The sequence below is a fragment of the Aphis gossypii genome, chromosome 1 (assembly GCF_020184175.1).
Source record: "Aphis gossypii isolate Hap1 chromosome 1, ASM2018417v2, whole genome shotgun sequence".
NCBI lineage: Eukaryota > Metazoa > Arthropoda > Insecta > Hemiptera > Aphididae > Aphis > Aphis gossypii.
In genome coordinates this window covers 74,851,524-74,870,143 of record NC_065530.1, presented here as the reverse complement: position 1 = coordinate 74,870,143, position 18,620 = coordinate 74,851,524, and the positions used below count along the sequence as shown (strand labels likewise).

General features: G+C 26.1%; 1 protein-coding gene across 1 annotated transcript in view; it reads left to right on the top strand.

The window, feature by feature from the left end:
• LOC114119725 (octopamine receptor beta-3R-like) overlaps positions 1-18,103 on the top strand; it is a 171,973-nt gene extending 153,870 nt beyond the window's left edge. The window contains exon 5 of the mRNA XM_027981404.2: positions 17,262-18,103. Within this exon, the coding sequence (XP_027837205.2) occupies positions 17,262-17,487 (226 nt within the window). The 3' untranslated portion in view covers positions 17,488-18,103. The remainder of the gene's footprint in view (positions 1-17,261) is intronic.
• Positions 18,104-18,620: the final 517 nt, after the last annotated feature.

The following is an 18,620-nucleotide window of genomic DNA, read 5'->3' as shown; positions in this document are numbered from 1 at the left end:
AATAAAGCATGTTGTATTAACTATCAAATATCAATAACATGATGTTATAAATTTGTAAGCTTGAAATGAATAAATCTGGTTATAGTTTTGAATGAATTCGGTCCATCATACAGATGTGCGCTTTATTTACACACAAAAAAAAACAAAAGTGTCTCGCTATATAGTAGATTTTGAGTGTACTTCGCCATTGAGTAGGTCACTGTAGTGGGTGTGTCGAATATAAATTTAATGAAATCGTATTCTGACCGGAATGTCAGCCTTTGATTCTAAGGATACTTTATAATTTATTTACATTAATATATCTGTAATACAGTGGTTTGAACTAATAAATTAAAACTTTTGAATCACAACAAAATAATTAAAATCATTAATCATTTCTGATTAAAATATTCGATTTTTTCAAAATTATAATTTCAAATGTCAATAACAAAAATAGTACATCTTGGCGTTCATTATAATTCATTAGCATAAATCGATAACGAACTAAAAAAAAGTACAAAATTTTTAATGCCTAGAAAATATGCTTAAAATATTTATTTTGATAATTTTATCAACTATAAATAATTTCTTTCTGGCATAATATTTAGTTGAAATTCAAAGTCTTTACAGTTTATGGTTATTGAATTATTACAACAAAAACAATCTTGTCAAAAACCAATGCTGTGTAAATATTCCCGTTTATTTTTATATTTTTTTTTAGTTTTATCATATAACCATTTTATCTTACACTCTTCCAAAACTACTAAATAGATCTAATTTCTTGCTTGAAAGTTAAAGATTGAAACATTTAGCATAGCTCTAAAACGTAATAACAGATAAAAAATAAATTATTTTTAAACTAATTAAAATACACGTCATTACAAAACTAATACATTCAGAATTAAAAAAAAATATACATAATATGCGATCAATAATCTCGGCCGATTATTAAGCTTTAAATCCCCCACAAACTGAACGGTTTAATAATAAATAAATATTAAATACTGCTTAGTGCTTTGGTTTTTAATACGTGCGTACGATTATAATTTAAAATTATTATTTAATTTGTCTTATTCATTTTTTAATAATATTTAAAACCTACATAAATTCAATATCTCTAGGTGTTATTCCAATTTCGCTACAACTACGATAATCTATCTGTGGCTATATTGGTACTATGGTACATATCGTAAAATTCGTTTAACAGTTTAATGCGTCGACTTCATCATCATTAATTTTAATGGAGTCACATAATAACGCACTACGAATGGTTTCTCTCGGTTCTTTATTCCGTACTATTTTACACCTAAGTAGTTTTATTATTTTTTTAAAATTGAAAAAAAAATCTAACAACACCCCTTATAATATAGTAGTATATAGACGAGTTTTTATAGTAGAACAGTATTGGTGAAGACGAAGCGCATGTTATAGGGTTCCCACATTTGAAATTTATGTACAATAATGAAAAATGGTGGCACAATATTTTTTTGCGGTGATATAAATCTTTAAGGTCATGACATTATTAAAATTGGACTCTCAGTACAGCGCTCACTGTGTACTCCGGGGAGTAAAGTTAACGCTATTGTTCCGTGGATTTCTTTATTGACTATGTTATCGGTTGCCTTACACGCTGATAGCATTATTTATTGCTGACGAACTTATACCGAACGTCTTTGAACTTTTAAAACTTTATCAGTGACACGGATCGTCGATAAACGCGCACATCAGGACGCTCGCCAACATCAACGACAGTGCAACACACGCTTTGAACAGTGTAAATTCACATTAGCTGTCTTATCTTCCATCCATTTGGATACTTGAACGTTCTATAATTTGGGATTTCTCCAAATCCTGTACGGTTATTAAGCATGGCTGATAACTGTTATAAAACCGTGTCATTGTTTTTAGTACTGGCTAAAATTTGCGTGATACCGATCTATAAAAATATTCATATTAAATAAAAATTTAAAATTGTATGCTGCTCGTAATAGATTTTTCATTATTTTGAATCTTACAGTTCACAGACCCCGCGTTTGTACGTTCGATGATATATAAATTTGTACATTGTGTTTTTGTAATCAGTCTTGTAATCACTAAGTATTACTGATAACTCTGATTTAATACATATGAGTCGTCAATTAAAGATCCACAAAATACCTAAGTTGTGGCAGTCTATAAGGCTTTTGTTAGGAAATATATAAAATAAAATCAATGAATAAAAAATTAACTTTGGTATAAATGGAATATTTATAAATTTTATGTTGAGAAAATCAACTGGCGTACAACTTAACAGAAATTATTTTTTACTTTTTTAAGATATTTTTATCATATTTTTAAAACAATTTAAAAACGTTAAAATTAAATGGAAAACGATCAAACAAAGTGAATTATTTTTTTTTATTTTGTATACAAATATGAGTTCTTTTTTAAAGTAGATGGGTCGGTAAAAATTAATTTATCTCCAATTACTGAATCATAACATATTCTATGTAGTGTCCAATCACAAAATTGTTAATGCTTTTCTTTGCAACTTCCATGAAACTATTAAACAAATTCGGTTTTCGCTATTTCTTTATTTTATTTCTTATAACATTCTATGGACGAACGATTTGCTTACTTCAGACTCCATCTACCAATAACGTATGAATAATTTGGGAGGTACAATTACACTTCTAAGAATGTTAATGGTGTAAGTCAACATGGCTGTAACACGATTGCAGTGAGTCAATATTTGTTGCGCTCTTTTATCTACCTGATCTATTTTTCTCATTGACATAACACAAGAGTTAAAATTAAGTTTTAAATAGAATTAGAAAATCAATGAGAAATTTCATATGAACTTTACTAAGCTACAGTTAAATTATATACCTACGGTAGCTAATGTCTACGCGATTTAGTAAATTTTCATTAAATGTTAGTGTTTTTTTATTTATCTGTTTTAAAAAATATGATTTAAAAATAGATATCTTTAGTCGTAAACAAAATAAATGTTTTGATAATCCTGATTTTTTTTAAAAAAAAAAATTGAAACACTCCATTTAATTGGAACTATCTTACTAATTTCTATAAAAAAAAATATATATATATTTAAATATATTGATTTGACGCGAAATACTAATGATGAAACGGGACTTCTGGGACACACTGTACCTACCTATATAAGAACTAAATGGCTTATTGGATATCTTCGACCAGTGGAGTCAATTGAATATAATTATTACAATATTTGGTACGTGTATAATATACACTGTATGTAGTACTATTTCTAGCCAAGGTATTAATATATCAATTCTAAAACATACATCTTACTCGATGTGCATATGCATAAGAGTTGTATCTGCATCATGTATTATGTATCTTGACCGTGGGCGAAGTTCACTAATGGATTAATATCTCAGTTCTGTACTACTTTTAACCAGGATATGCATACAAAAGTATAAAATAATGGTACACGATCGTACAATTGCGGTAAATTGTATAATGTGTAAAATTAATATGTTATTTATTTAAATAAAATGTTCACTGAATATCTGAAGACCTAGGATAATGAATATTAAACACCACATCAGGGCAGTTAACAACAACGTCGACACGCGTGGTGTCGGTATAAATAAAAAAATGCACGCGGAACATAACCGTTTTTCCGAGAGACGTCATTAAATAAAACTACAAAGCAAATAATCACGATGATGTAATAAACTAATATCATTTATATATCTTTTAATTCTTTTCAACTTTTACAGAATTTTCCCAGTTAATTTATGTTCTTTCATATTTCCCAATTCAAAAATAATAAGGATATCCATGAACAATGAACCTATGAGGCACATTTTAAATGTATCTCTAATTTAAACTCCTTAATATTTTCTCACTTTATTACCACTATTTGGAAATTGTATACTTTTGTCAAACATTCGTTAATATAATTTATATCATTATTATTATTCTAATCTAATTTTCATGTAAAATTGTTATTTATAGGTATCTACTCTAAAATCATAAATAAACAAATACGATTACATTAATAAAGTAGGTAGGTAGTAATTGTGTTGTTTAACAAACATTTAAATTTTTTCATTTCCTAAATGTAAATTATAGGAGGTAAACAATTTTAATCTAGTTATTATTATTTATATGACAATTATATGAGTTTGTGCCGATGAATTGAAAATAACAATTGGTGTAGTGCGTACAATTACGGCACCTTTTTTTCAACAAGAATAAGAAATAATATTGTTAAGATTATAAAAAAAAAAGATGAAAATAAGTCTTTTTATTACTAAAATAAATCGATATAAGCGACGAGAGACGGATATCATATTATTATAGTTATTTTCGTATTTCTGTGTAGTGTTTTCAGATGATAATATTAATAACAAAAATAATAATAATAATAATCCAAATCCCGTGCGTACCTCCTCGCGGCGCTTAGGCAGTGATCCAAGAAACATTCATTTCTGTGGGAGATTTTCACATCATCCGATAATAATAATAATACAAAATGCATTTTAGAAAATTATAATAATAATATTAAGTACGAATAACTGTACAATATCCACTAGAAGCTTTGGTCGGTATTAATTCAATATTTCAATTTATTTATGGATCCGTGGAATTAGGAACTCCATTGCTGCGTCATCAAAAGACAGGCACGCATAAAAATTAACTGGGAAAATCCATCCATTTGCTGTAAATCATCGTTGTTAACGTCTTTTTTGAAGCACACTTATCAGCAATAGATGATGAAGAACGACAACTATTCTTAAATATTACCATACTTACAATCAATTATATTACGATAAAATAATCTTTCAACTTCGATATCTTAATACTAATTTTTAGATTCTTTTTTTAGATTCTGAACGGAGTGAAGAATGTATTGATTTTACAATGATGTATGTTTTTTTTTTTTTTTTTTTGTTTTTTTTTTTTTTGTGTCTGTGTACAGCATAACTAGTCGAAATAATGCTCCAATTTCAAACAATGGGGGTGGTTTCCGATGTAAAAGTGAATATCCTTGGTGCATTATAGAGGTAAAAAGTTAACATTTTCCAACAGTTTTCAAAAAAATCGAGAAAAACAAAAAAAAAATGACGGAAAAACGGGAATTTTTACGCAAAACCAGTTTTCGACCAAATCGATTTTTTTTTATGGTTGTAATTCAAAAACTAATCACTGAAAATACTTGAAATTTTCACCAAATGTTAATGTCAGTGGTATCCGTATATAGTTAAATTTTCAAAAAATTTTGACTTTTTTTGAGTTATTTATAGACCACTGAAATTTTCGAATTTTTTGAGAAATTTTTTTTAAAGTGTCGATAAAAAATTTTTGGATGACCAAAAAGTTTTGAAAATTTAATACAAGGTTCCTTATGAGTTGTTTTTAATGTAGCTAAAAAAAATTAAAAATCGTTAGTCACAATTTTTTTTTATAAGCGTTTTTAGTTCAAATTTTTACGAAATCTGTCGAAAACGCGAAAATTTGCAAGTAATTTTGAAGTTGAAAAATCATAAAATTTTTTTCTTTTATAATTAAGTTTTGAAAATTTGGTACAAGGTTCTCCATACATTTTTCTTCAAATATCTGTAAAAAAAACTCTACCGGATTCAGACAAAAAATTTTTATGAGTGTTTGAAATTTAAATTTTTACAAAAACCGCGTTAAATAACAGTTTAGCCTCAAACGATTTTTGATATTTGTTATTATTCAAAAAGTATAAGTCGTAGATACTTGAAAATTTTACCAGTTATTAAGATTCGCGTTTTCTTTACGTGATTTAATTTTCAAAATATTTTGACTTTTTTTGAGCTATTTATAGACAACTGAAATTTTCAATTTTTCTGAAAAAATATTTTTGAAGTGTCGATAAAATGTTTTTGGCCCTATCAAAATACTTGTAAATTTTATACAAAGTTCCTCATATGTTATTCTTATAGTGATTAAAAAATTATAATAATACATAGGCACAATTTTTTTTTATTAGCATTTGAAGTTCAAATTTTGAATAATCTATAAACGTTGAGTTCATGGATAATATCAGCTTAGTCCGTGGTTTGAACCACGAATTAAAATATAGTGGATACCCAACGACCTATACAAACAACCATTTTTCTGGGACCCAAATTGACTCGCTAAAACAGCTGTTGCAAACTACACCTAGCACTTGTAATCATATTAGTGGCGACTTTTTTCAAGATAATTTACCGTCAACGTTTAAATTCCACGAATTAAATTAATTAATAAAACTTCTAGGAAATATATATATTATATAATTCAATTCCTGATTACAACGACATTAGTATATTTTGAATTCCCTTGAAGCGCTAGTAGTCCTTTGTACATGAAAAGTCACTTTGGGAGCTCCTTATCACCTCTCGTTGGGTATCCAGTATATTATTTTAATTCGTGGTTTGAACATTATAATCTATACAGTGGTACCAATATGTAATTTAAAATTTTCGAAAATAATGTTATATTATTATACATTTATAGTAAGTTTATACATTATAGGTAGGTCATAGAGTACTATTATTATAATATAGTAGTAGTATTACTCTATGTTATAGGTACGTGATATTTGAATATTTCACTGACAGTCGCTATGCTCAAATTATTTTTATAGTGTACCTACATTGTGATTATCAAAAATCAAAATATTTAGTTAATTGTAATGGTATATTCCGGAGTATATTCATAGACTTATAATATTATATTATATTTAATATAATAACCTATAATACCTCTCATTTCGTCAAGGTATGTTTACTTTTTAAATTTTAATTTGTTTAATAGTGGTTTCTGGTAATCTGGTTGTGAATCGAATATTAATTGTAGCCTGCACGTGTGATTTTTTAGATTCTGAACGAAGTGATGAATGTATTGATTTTACAATGATGTATGTTTTTTTTTTTTTTTTTTTTTTTTTTTGTTTTTTTTTGTGTCTGTGTACAGCATAACTAGTCGAAATAATGCTCCAATTTCAAACAATGGGGGTGGTTTCCGATGTAAAAGTGAATATCCTTGGTGCATTATAGAGGTAAAAAGTTAACATTTTCCAACAGTTTTCAAAAAAATCGAGAAAAACAAAAAAAAAATGACGGAAAAACGGCAATTTTTACGCAAAACCAGTTTTCGACCAAATCGATTTTTTTTTATGGTTGTAATTCAAAAACTAATCACTGAAAATACTTGAAATTTTCACCAAATGTTAATGTCAGTGATATCCGTATATAGTTAAATTTTCAAAAAATTTTGACTTTTTTTGAGTTATTTATAGATCACTGAAATTTTCGTTTTTTTGAGAAATTTTTTTTTAAGTGTCGATAAAAATTTTTGGATGACCAAAAAGTTTTGAAAATTTAATACAAGGTTCCTTATGAGTTGTTTTTAATGTAGCTAAAAAAAATTAAAAATCGTTAGTCACAATTTTTTTTTATAAGCGTTTTTAGTTCAAATTTTTACGAAATCTGTCGAAAACGCGAAAATTTGCAAGTAATTTTGAAGTTGAAAAATCATAAAATTTTTTTCTTTTATAACTAAGATTTGAAAATTTGGTACAAGGTTCTCCATACATTTTTCTTCAAATATCTGTAAAAAAAACTCTACCGGATTCAGACAAAAAATTTTTATGAGTGTTTGAAATTTAAATTTTTACAAAAACCGCGTTAAATAACAGTTTAGCCTCAAACGATTTTTGATATTTGTTATTATTCAAAAAGTATAAGTCGTAGATACTTGAAAATTTTACCAGTTATTAAGATTCGCGTTTTCTTTACGTGATTTAAATTTCAAAATATTTTGACTTTTTTTGAGCTATTTATAGACAACTGAAATTTTCAATTTTTCTGAAAAAATATTTTTGAAGTGTCGATAAAAATTTTTTGGCCCTATCAAAATACTTGAAAATTTAATACAAAGTTCCTCATAAGTTATTCTTATAGTGATTAAAAACTTATAAGAATACATAGGCACAATTTTTTTTTATTAGCATTTGAAGTTCAAATATTTACAAAAATTCGTCAAAAGCATGAATATTTGCAAATTATTTGAAGTTGAAAAATCATAAAATTTTTTGTGTTTATAACTAAGGATTAAAAATACAACACTAAGTTTTCCATAAGTTTTCATTCAAGTAGCTATAGAGAAAACTCGAAGCATCATTATAGGAAAAATTTTAAGTCTTTAAGAAATGGCTCGTCTTGATGTTAATATGTAATTGTTACACAAGGAATCAATACGACGTAGAATCATATTAATTTAAAACGATTACAATTAATACGTCATGGTTAATTCATAATAGAAATAAAATTTTAAAAACCGTAATCAACCAACAACGTCAACATATGGAATGTAAACAAAACATAAAATATCACAGATCTAGATAAAGTGTATTATCTATATCAGCAGCTGCAGCATTACAACACAGAATAGATTAAATCTTTTTTTTAATCTATTCTGTGATTACAACTTACTGTGCAAGGTTTATAGATTATAATCTAAGAACCTTGGCTGTGTACAATATTATATCACAGACTTCTATACTAATATATATATATTCTATATAGAAATCTGTGTATTATATGTGATTATATAAAAAAAATATGGTATACCAGGTATATCTATGATAATATAAGGTATTATGAATTATCATAGATATTATCTATGTGAATTATGATACTACATGCAATGTTTTTGGAAAAATTGATTGACCATGCCAAATGCAAATGCATCCTAATTGAAAAATAAAATATTTGTTTCAAAATAGAATATATGACAATATTTAATTATAATATATTCTAGACTGACAAATCATCTCCGTTCAGAATCGTTTTTCGTATACAATGATACCTATCATTGCATTCAAATTTAATCTACCCCAGTCCGAGGTCCACCCCACCCCCTAATGTACAGCAGAGCGGTACCCACTTGCCGACTTTTTTTTTTTGTATACATATACAATCAGTTCTCGATGAAATATTTTGGTTTTCAAATATGGCGGTGATTTTAGATATCAAATTTGGTCTATTTTGTACTTAATAGAGGTCAAAATAAAAAATCCCAGACCCCAAAACTGGCAGTACTTATTTTTATAGTTAGGAAAAACCACCCAAATATTGAAAAAAAACGGACATTTTTACGCAAATCAAAATTTCGACTTAATCGACTTTTTTCATTTGTACCTAACTCAAAAACGAATAACTGTAGACACTTGAAATTTTTTACAATTGTTGAGCTATTTATAGCTATTTATAGGTATTAAAAATTTTATATAAATGTTAAGATCTATTTTTTGTGTAGAAATCCTTGCAAATGTAATACAAAGATTCTCATAAATTGTTAATTTATCAGTTTAAAATATTAAAAATCTGTAGTTGCAATAGTTTTTTAAAAGTATCGAAAGTTATAGCTTTGACAAAATTCATAAAAATTGCGAAAATAAAATAGTAAATTATTTTTTATTTTGTAATAAAGTTCTTTATTATGTAGTTTTTTAAACTAAGTGAAAAAAAAATTCTACCGGAAAGCCAAATTCATTTTTTATAAACATTTCAAGTTCAAATATTTACGACATTCAATATTCATCAGTAAAATAATGATTTTTCTTCAAACAATTTTGATTATTTAAAAAAAAAAAAAAAAAATTACCTGAAATTTTCACCAAATATTTTTCATTTTCATAATACGATAAAATTTTCAACATTTTTCAACATTTTTTGAGTTATTTTTTATTATTATTATTAATATTGATTAAAAATTAATTTATGAATAGGAATGCTTAAGATTCCTTATAAATAGTCCATATTGAAACAGTTAAATATAAATATATATAAAAAGACAATTATTTTTTATAGATAATTAAAGTTCCAATTTGAAAGAAATTACTTATTTGAACAATAATTAAAATGATAATGTTAATAAATCTGTTATAAGTTAAAAATATTATTCGTGGAAACTTAAGCTTTTATGTATCTTATATTATTATGAACTTTACTAGGTATACGCAATAACATTGGTTTACTTTAAAATATTATCTATTTTTACTGTTTTACGGTATTTAAAGAAAGGTGTTATTAAATTGTAATTTATATAAGTTGATTTAATATAGTATAAAATATATATACATAATTATTATTATTATTTAATACTAATAATATAACAAATGTAATATGTTTGGAAAAAATTATATCAACCTACTATAACACTAAAAGTAAAATAAAGAACTTTTATAGCTATAACAAAAAAATAATATCACTAAGTGACACAATCTAATAGATAGTTTGCTCTCAGAATCGTTCTTCGTATACAATTCAAATTTAACAGACCTATAATGGTGACCCTTTTGATACCTAATGTACATCAGAACGGTACTCACTTACCTACCTTTTTAAAATTTATTTATTTATTGAGATTTACGTTACTATTTACCTGATATTAAAATTAAACACTCATTCATATGTTATGAACTCGTCGTCGGAAAATTATTATTGTTTAACACTACGGCCATAATGGGACTATTGGTCGATTATCTATCAGGTATCGTAATCATCTTAACGAAATTAATAGGTACGAGTACTGAATATGAGTTCCAGTTGTTGAATCTACGAAGTTATATCAGGACTAACACAAAGCTTATCTTATTGTTTAAAATATTTATAACATTTCAATATAACAACTAATTTATAGTTTTAATAACAAGTTTAAATTGTTAATTGTCACTTAAATCGATCAACATAAATTGATTATTGTATTTATATTGTTCTTATAGTCATTTATACAGTTAACCTACTTAATGATTTTTCAGTGTTAAAAACAAATTACCATATTTAATTTCAATATTTTTATTCACAATACTTTATGTACAATGTACATTACACAAATAACGATACAGTATTAATAATAACCAATTATGTACACAATTCACACTTAAAATATATTTACATCAATTGTGAACACTTAGGTAAACTTAACAATCACTTATTTCGTTTTAATGCAAATTAAATTAATTAAATGAAGTTTTTTTCATGAAGGATTATAGTTAAAGGTTTGACAGTACTTGAACCTTTCGATACGATAGCTTTTATTCAAACCAGTACTATAAAAAAATTGTATGTTTTTACATTCTTGTTAATATAATATATAACTTCTATGCATTCTTATAAAAATATTATCCAAGTAATTCCTTAAAGTATACAAATTTATTGATAAACTATACATTTTATTAAATATAACAAATAACATAATTAGGTATGTAGGTACTTCAATTAATTACTTTTTTTGATCAGTAATAATTTTAATAGTTAACTATTCTATGAAATTTGTAGTGTATCTAAAATTATTTGGTATACTTCTAATGGACATTGGACATTCTATCAGTTTATAAATAACGATTTGGACTAAAATTCACAAACGTAATATCTGTGATTTGTTACAATAATGCCATATTCATCATCGATAAAATCAAAATTTTGACATGAATTTTCTTTTCTATAAGTTTGATTATAGGTCGTCACTTTAATACGAAAGATTACAACATTAAATTGATTTTGCTGAACACGAATTCGCTATATAGTACATCCGACAGAGACAACCGTCATGCGAATGAGACGTTTTCCCGATGAATTTCTCAGTACGTAAAAAAAAGTTAAAAGTATAATATGGCTATATGAGGGGGGCGAAACCCCCTAGTTTTGTCATAAACAAACATCAATATTAAGGGCAATATTCTGGTACAACGCCTAGGGCATCATATCTCTTGATCTGACATTAGTCATATATATGAGATAATAATATAAATGTATGATATTAATTCCCAGAAAAATTGTCGTTTTACGACTTTTCAACTGCTGCTATGGTTACATTAGACAGAATGCGTCCGAATCATTAAATCAACTAAACTCGTAGAAAATGTTTATCTACGCGAATAGCTCGTTTAAAATGGCTTTTCGCCAGTTTCGCAAGCGTTTAATACATCAGAATGCGCTTCGCTAAATTCGTATTGTCATTATACGTCTTACTGGAGACGATTTTTTATTATTATTATTATTATTATTATTATCATCACGCGAAACGCCCAGCTAAGATAATCGAATCATAACGATGTAAATATAATCACCATTAGAATTATTTTTTTTTTACTGTAAATCGGATAATTTTCTCTCCGAGACGTGTTAAATTCTCGACATTATTATAATAATATGCATATTACACTGCAAAACTGGTACTTTATGACGTATATAAATTGAATATTTTTCAAATGTAGAAAATTTATGCTATGGATTTTTTTTTTTTATTATTGTATATTTGTTTTTAAATATTGGAGATACCAACAACATTTGGTTACCAACAGTTATGCAGAATGTTTTTTTTTTTTTTTGCAAAACACGTACTAATTATATTATACTTTTTACAAGCGGAAATGGAACATGTTATCCTAAATGAATACTGCTATAGATGGTACAAAACATTTTTTTATTATAATTATTTCAATGAAAACGTAATTTGTAAAACATAAAAATTTAATATGTTACAATCACATAAAACAATAGCTTAACGTAAACAAATGAGCTCGTGGTTTACTTTCTTAGCATTAGGTATAAAATTGTTAAAGAATCCGCGTTACAATAATTATTACTAGCCATCTTTTCCCATACTTCATTAAGTTTTAATAAAATGTATTATATGTGAACTCAGTTACAGAGATAACAACCACGTAATATTGAGAATTGAAAATGATTTCTATAATCTAAATACATTTAGTATAATTTATTATACTTATATGGAAAATTCTTATATTTTATCTGTTCTAAAATAAATAATTTCATAGCGTATCTGTTATATTTCTTTAAACAAATAAATATACCGATATTGATGAACATTGAAAAAATATTCAATTTTAAAAGGCCTAAGAAAAATACAAAAATACCCACATATTATATTGCTTTAAACGTAATGAAAATCAATTACAATTTTAAAGGATCAACTTAAATTTAAGTATTTCAAAATACCTACCAAAAATTCTTTCTTTTCATTCTGATTGATTTAAAAAACTGTGGTTTTTACATAAAAAATTGTTTTTTTATGTCTGCAATCACATTTTGAAGCAGAGAATTTTCTCTAATCATCAGTATTGAGTACGGTTTTTGGATGAATTGTTACGAATACTGTTCGAGTTTATAGTTAATTTTAATTCTTAAAAAACAAAACTGTTCTGTGGGCTGTGAGATAATCGCAGTTTTTGCGCAGCAGATCGTAAGGATTAAACCACCCCGTCGTACCTTTTTAATAATATAATATATTTACAATGACAGTAGAATTTAAATGTTTATCATGTGTATAAAATCCCCACTCTGCAGTGAATAAAACCAAAACGTACCCCACTAACGCTTTCTAGTACATACATTTATATTATATGAATGTATAAAGCTATTAGCTGTGTGTTATATATATATATGTTTAAACAAAGTGATTCACCAAGCATGATCACCCTCATTTTTTCCTTAAATAATAAATTCGTTCAAATTCTGATTTTTGAAATATATAAATGTATTTTAAAACCACATTATAAAATTCTTGAGATTTTCTGTACTATTTAGGAAGTATTATATACCGATACAAACTATGTTTTTGAAATAAGAACACCTACTTTTTTACTGTAAATTATTTAATACATTATTTTTTTGAAAATTTCAATGTACTTAATTCAAAATTCTAACGAGTAATTTCTCATTACCTATTTAATACTAACTGAGAATAATAGTTGTCCTTAAAAATAGTTTTACAAAAATATAAAATATGCTTCTATGTAAAATTGGATATAGTGTTTATTATACTATTAATAAATGTTTACAAATGATTACAAATTATAAACGTTAATACAAATTAATAATAATAACTAAAATTTTGAAATAAATAACTCAAAAACTACTAGTTTAAATTTTGATTTCGACACTTCATCATTTTCAAAAAAAATTTCCATTAAATAATAAACAATAAAAAAATGAGTTCTGTCTAAAAAACAGGAGTTTGTATCCCACACAATACTTCTTTTATAGTACGAAAAAAATCTTTTATAAATTTAAAAATATTGTCTATTACTCAATAAGTAGGTATATATAAAAATTGCAAAAACTAGATTTTGAACAACTACAAATCACTTCATTATTAAAAGAAAAAGAGATGAGCTCCTATAGTGAATCATATATATATATATATATATATATATATATATATTTATATCATAATGTAGTCATTCGAGAAAACCAAAATGAATATACATCATTGTTGGCCAAAATCCTTGTAATACGTATTATTTTTATTCAACACATTTTGTTTCGGAAACGCAATAATAATAATATATGTATAGAATATATTATTATTATATTCACAAAAGTTTTAAGAGGATATAATATAATATGTACATTGTATACAATGTATATGATATTATACTCAAGACGAAAATTGTTAAAGTTCCGTTTCGTTTTTGCGGCCGTTGCCCAAATGTCACAAGCCGGGGCTAAACACTCCAGCAGAACGTCGACGCCGCTCCGGGTCCGTTGAGACTCGGCGCCCATAAACACCTCGAGACCGGGAAAAGTTCAGTGTGCTATAGCTGTAGATGGCGGTGAGTGGTGAGCGATGTAGGGCCGACGGTTACGCCTCGTGTGAGGAATTTGAAACCTTCCGCCAGCCGCGCCACTATGCCACTTCGCTCCGGTCTGCACGCCGGTCGGCAAAATCCTATAATAATATATAATTAATAATAATTATTATTTCTGTGATAGTGAATAAATAATAATACAAGCAACAAACGATAAAATTACTTCCCTATCAGTTTTTTTTTTTTACATTTTTTTATTTTCATCTATATTTTTAACACAAATATCTGCCATAAACGATAGCGAATCGATTTTAACATCTATATCAATATTAATTAATACACCTTTCTAGTAACCTAGTTTAAAGTTACAAAAACAAATATTATAGATTATACAAACATTAAATAGAGAATCGGCGATCATACTTTCAACCCCGTTTTTTTTTTTACATATTGGATTTATTTAAATTCTGATTTTTGGAATTTTGAAGTACCTATACTTACATATGAACCATATTTTAAAATACATTGTTACAGTTAAGCTTCTCTATAACAAAGTCTCATGGAGAACAACAAAAAAAATCGTATTATAGAGAAATTTGTTAAATATAATTAATGCATGATTAACAACGAGGATCATGATTCTCAAAAATAATTCATTAAACAGAAAATTTTGTTAAATGTAAGTTCATTTTATGGAAGTTTTACTCTACCTAAATTCGTTTATATTATCTTTTTAAAAAGTTATTTTATAGTTAAGTTGACTTCTAATTTCAAATGAGAATAATCCTTTTTTATGTAAATTCTGTAGCAGTTGACTTTTTAAATTATTATGTAGGTATTAAAACCGAAGTTTAAATTTGTAATTTTTGAGCAATTACACTTGTTGTATTAACTATTGAGGATAAAAGATTTTAAAAACGTAATAATTAATATTAATCTATGAACATTTTATAATTTTTTAATTTTTAAAAATGTTTCTAGTATAATAAATACTTTTTTTTTAATTTTTATTAGAAAATAAACAATAAAAGGTACAATAAGAATATATTCTACAAAAAAAATAACATAAAAATGTGAGAGAATAAGCCATCCAGTAATAGAACTACCTTTTGCTTATACTTAAATATCTGTATATTATACCTATATATTTTTCTCTTTCTTAGTAGAAAGTTATTGTTGACTATTACTATTATTACCATTAATCATAAAGAAGGTGAGAAGGTCTCTACACCAATTTCTTTTCGGACGTCGTAGAGAATTTCTAAGGATTGTGCAAGTAGCTAAATTAGATATCAGGGGTTTTGAGTGGGAGAGTCTATTAAGAAATCGCAGCGGCGTGCGGTAGTATTTAAAGCTGGATAAGTGCAAAAAAAACCGTTACTTATTAAGGTAAATTATTAATAATTTAAGTAAATAAAAATAGTTTTTTTTAATGTATAGTATTTATTTATCTTTTTATAAATAAAATCCATTCATCTATCTTTTTTTATAAATTCATTAGTAACTTTATCATAAAAATCTAAATTTTATTTTATTTTTATAGTTAAAATATTATAAAACAACATTAAAATTATTGTATTGTGATTAACCAAAAAAAAAACCAATTATCGAAAGTATGGTACCAGAAAAAGTATTTAAAAGCGCTCGATATAGCGCTTCCGACTGATGCATAAAATTGTGGACACCCCGCCCTACCATACCCGGCTATACCTTCCATACTATATGAGCCGAGTAATCAAAATCCGAAGCGCTTCTGTCAATATATTACCTACCTACATGAACTTAATTTATTAATTTTCTTACCAATCACTATAAAATTATAATATAGATAATAAAGTATAATTACTGATGAGTGTACCTACTATATCTAAAATAAAAAACTTATATGATATTGCTTATGTCATTGACATAATGAATGAATTAAATTTATTTTTCTTCCTTTTTGAGAGGGTATGCGGCGCTTACCTCACTTGCCCTGACCGCACGCCACTGAGAAATCGTTTATAATAAGTTTTGGTTTCTTCATGATTAGTTATAAATTTTTAAATTTGAGTGTAGAATTCGAATTTTAGCTGAGAAACATAAGAATTTTTCAAAAAACTCATGATTGATTTTTATTTGAAAAATAGAAGCTTATTTCACCACAAGAAATTTCTTGATATAGTATTAACGGAGAATCGAGATTCTATCAGTGATATCATACACTAAGCATTAATATACTATAAAATTAAATAAGCATATAATATAAGCCTTCGAGAATGGTATTTTTGTATCATGCCAAAATGTTAGCTCTAAAATCACATTTTTATCATATGCCTTGTCTTAATAAATTTATTTTTACTAAATGTTCAACTCTGCAAGATAAAGAATCAAATAATCTTATTATAGTTCACTCAACTTGATAAGTACTAACAATATATCTATTTTATTTAAACTTTATTGAAGGTCTATCTCCATTCTCTAATAACATAATATTATCTAACTACTCTGTGATTTTATAATATAAATATTATTTTAAATATTTTATGTACAACCTTAGATAATACTATTATGTATATTATGTGTATTATCTAAGTGTACAACAAACAAACACCTAAGACCTAACCTTAAACTTCCAATACCTACACAATATACATCTATGTACAGATAATTTAATAATATATTTAATTTATTTGATTTTTAGGTATGTGATTTCGACTTTATGCGGAGATCCATGTAGCTTCCCGGAAACACTTGTGACTGTGTTATTTTGGATCGGTTATTTCAATTCATCACTGAACCCACTGATATACGCCTACTTCAATAGAGACTTCAGGGAAGCATTCAAAAACACTCTACAGTGTGTGTTCCCGTGTTGTCAGTCATGTTGTCCAAAAGAAAGCGACACAACAGCCATGAGTTATGTTTAACCTGTCGGCAATAATAATAAATAATAATTATTATTAATATTATTATTATTATTACTACCTACTATTAAAATTATATAATAATATAAATAAAAGTTATAACAATATTATTACATTAAGATTTGTGTTTTAATGGAGTTACTCTATATAAGTTGAACGTTCTTAGATGAAAACTATTTGCATTGTACAATTTGTATTGTTCAGTGGTAGGCTAATGACTTAGCCGTTAATATAAATCATTATATAATGTTGTATTAAAAATAAATAAATATTAATTTATATTTGCATAAAAAAAAAGCCGCTGTGAAAATAATAACGTACTTCACAATATTGTATTGTAATATTGATACCTAACTACCATCTAGATTAATGTTGTATAAATACGTATAACGTACCTAACATACCGTTTGTACTAAACACGATCCAAAACAATACTTAATCTTTAAGTTTTTATTTATCTATATGTGGTTTTTTCCAAAGCATATTAATTTCGATGAATATTGTAATGATTATTTCAATGAGTAGACTATATATTATACGATTATATCAAGTATAAAATGTACATTTATAAACCACACGTCATTATATATTTATAATAATATATTATACATACATATTTTATCGTTTTATTATTTATATTATTAATTTTTTTTTTTTTTTATTATTAGGTATTATTCTTTCCAATCATACATCTTATTTCTATTATTATGTCATGATTTTTCAGTTTCGTGTTGGTTGGTAGATTTATTCAAAACTAATACACAATTCATCTAAATAACAAACGTGTGGTCAACGCAACAACCCATATTGTACAGTATGGTATAAACCACCACGCGTACGGTAACATATTGGACAATCAACCCTTTCCGAATCTAATCTACTTACCCAAGGTATGCGTTTCCATTTGATGGCTATTCTAGGTCACCAAATACACGTGCGTTATTTTTCCCCTTCAAACATGACGCGTACATGATATGTGATTGAAGGCGAAAATCCCTACTCGGAGATTTAAATTTAAGTTAATTAATTTTTTTAATTTTAATTTAAAAATCAATGTCCTTGTAGTGACTAGTAGGCTGAGCACTTATATATTTTTCTTATTACACAATCTGTTCAAATTAATAAAACAATATAAG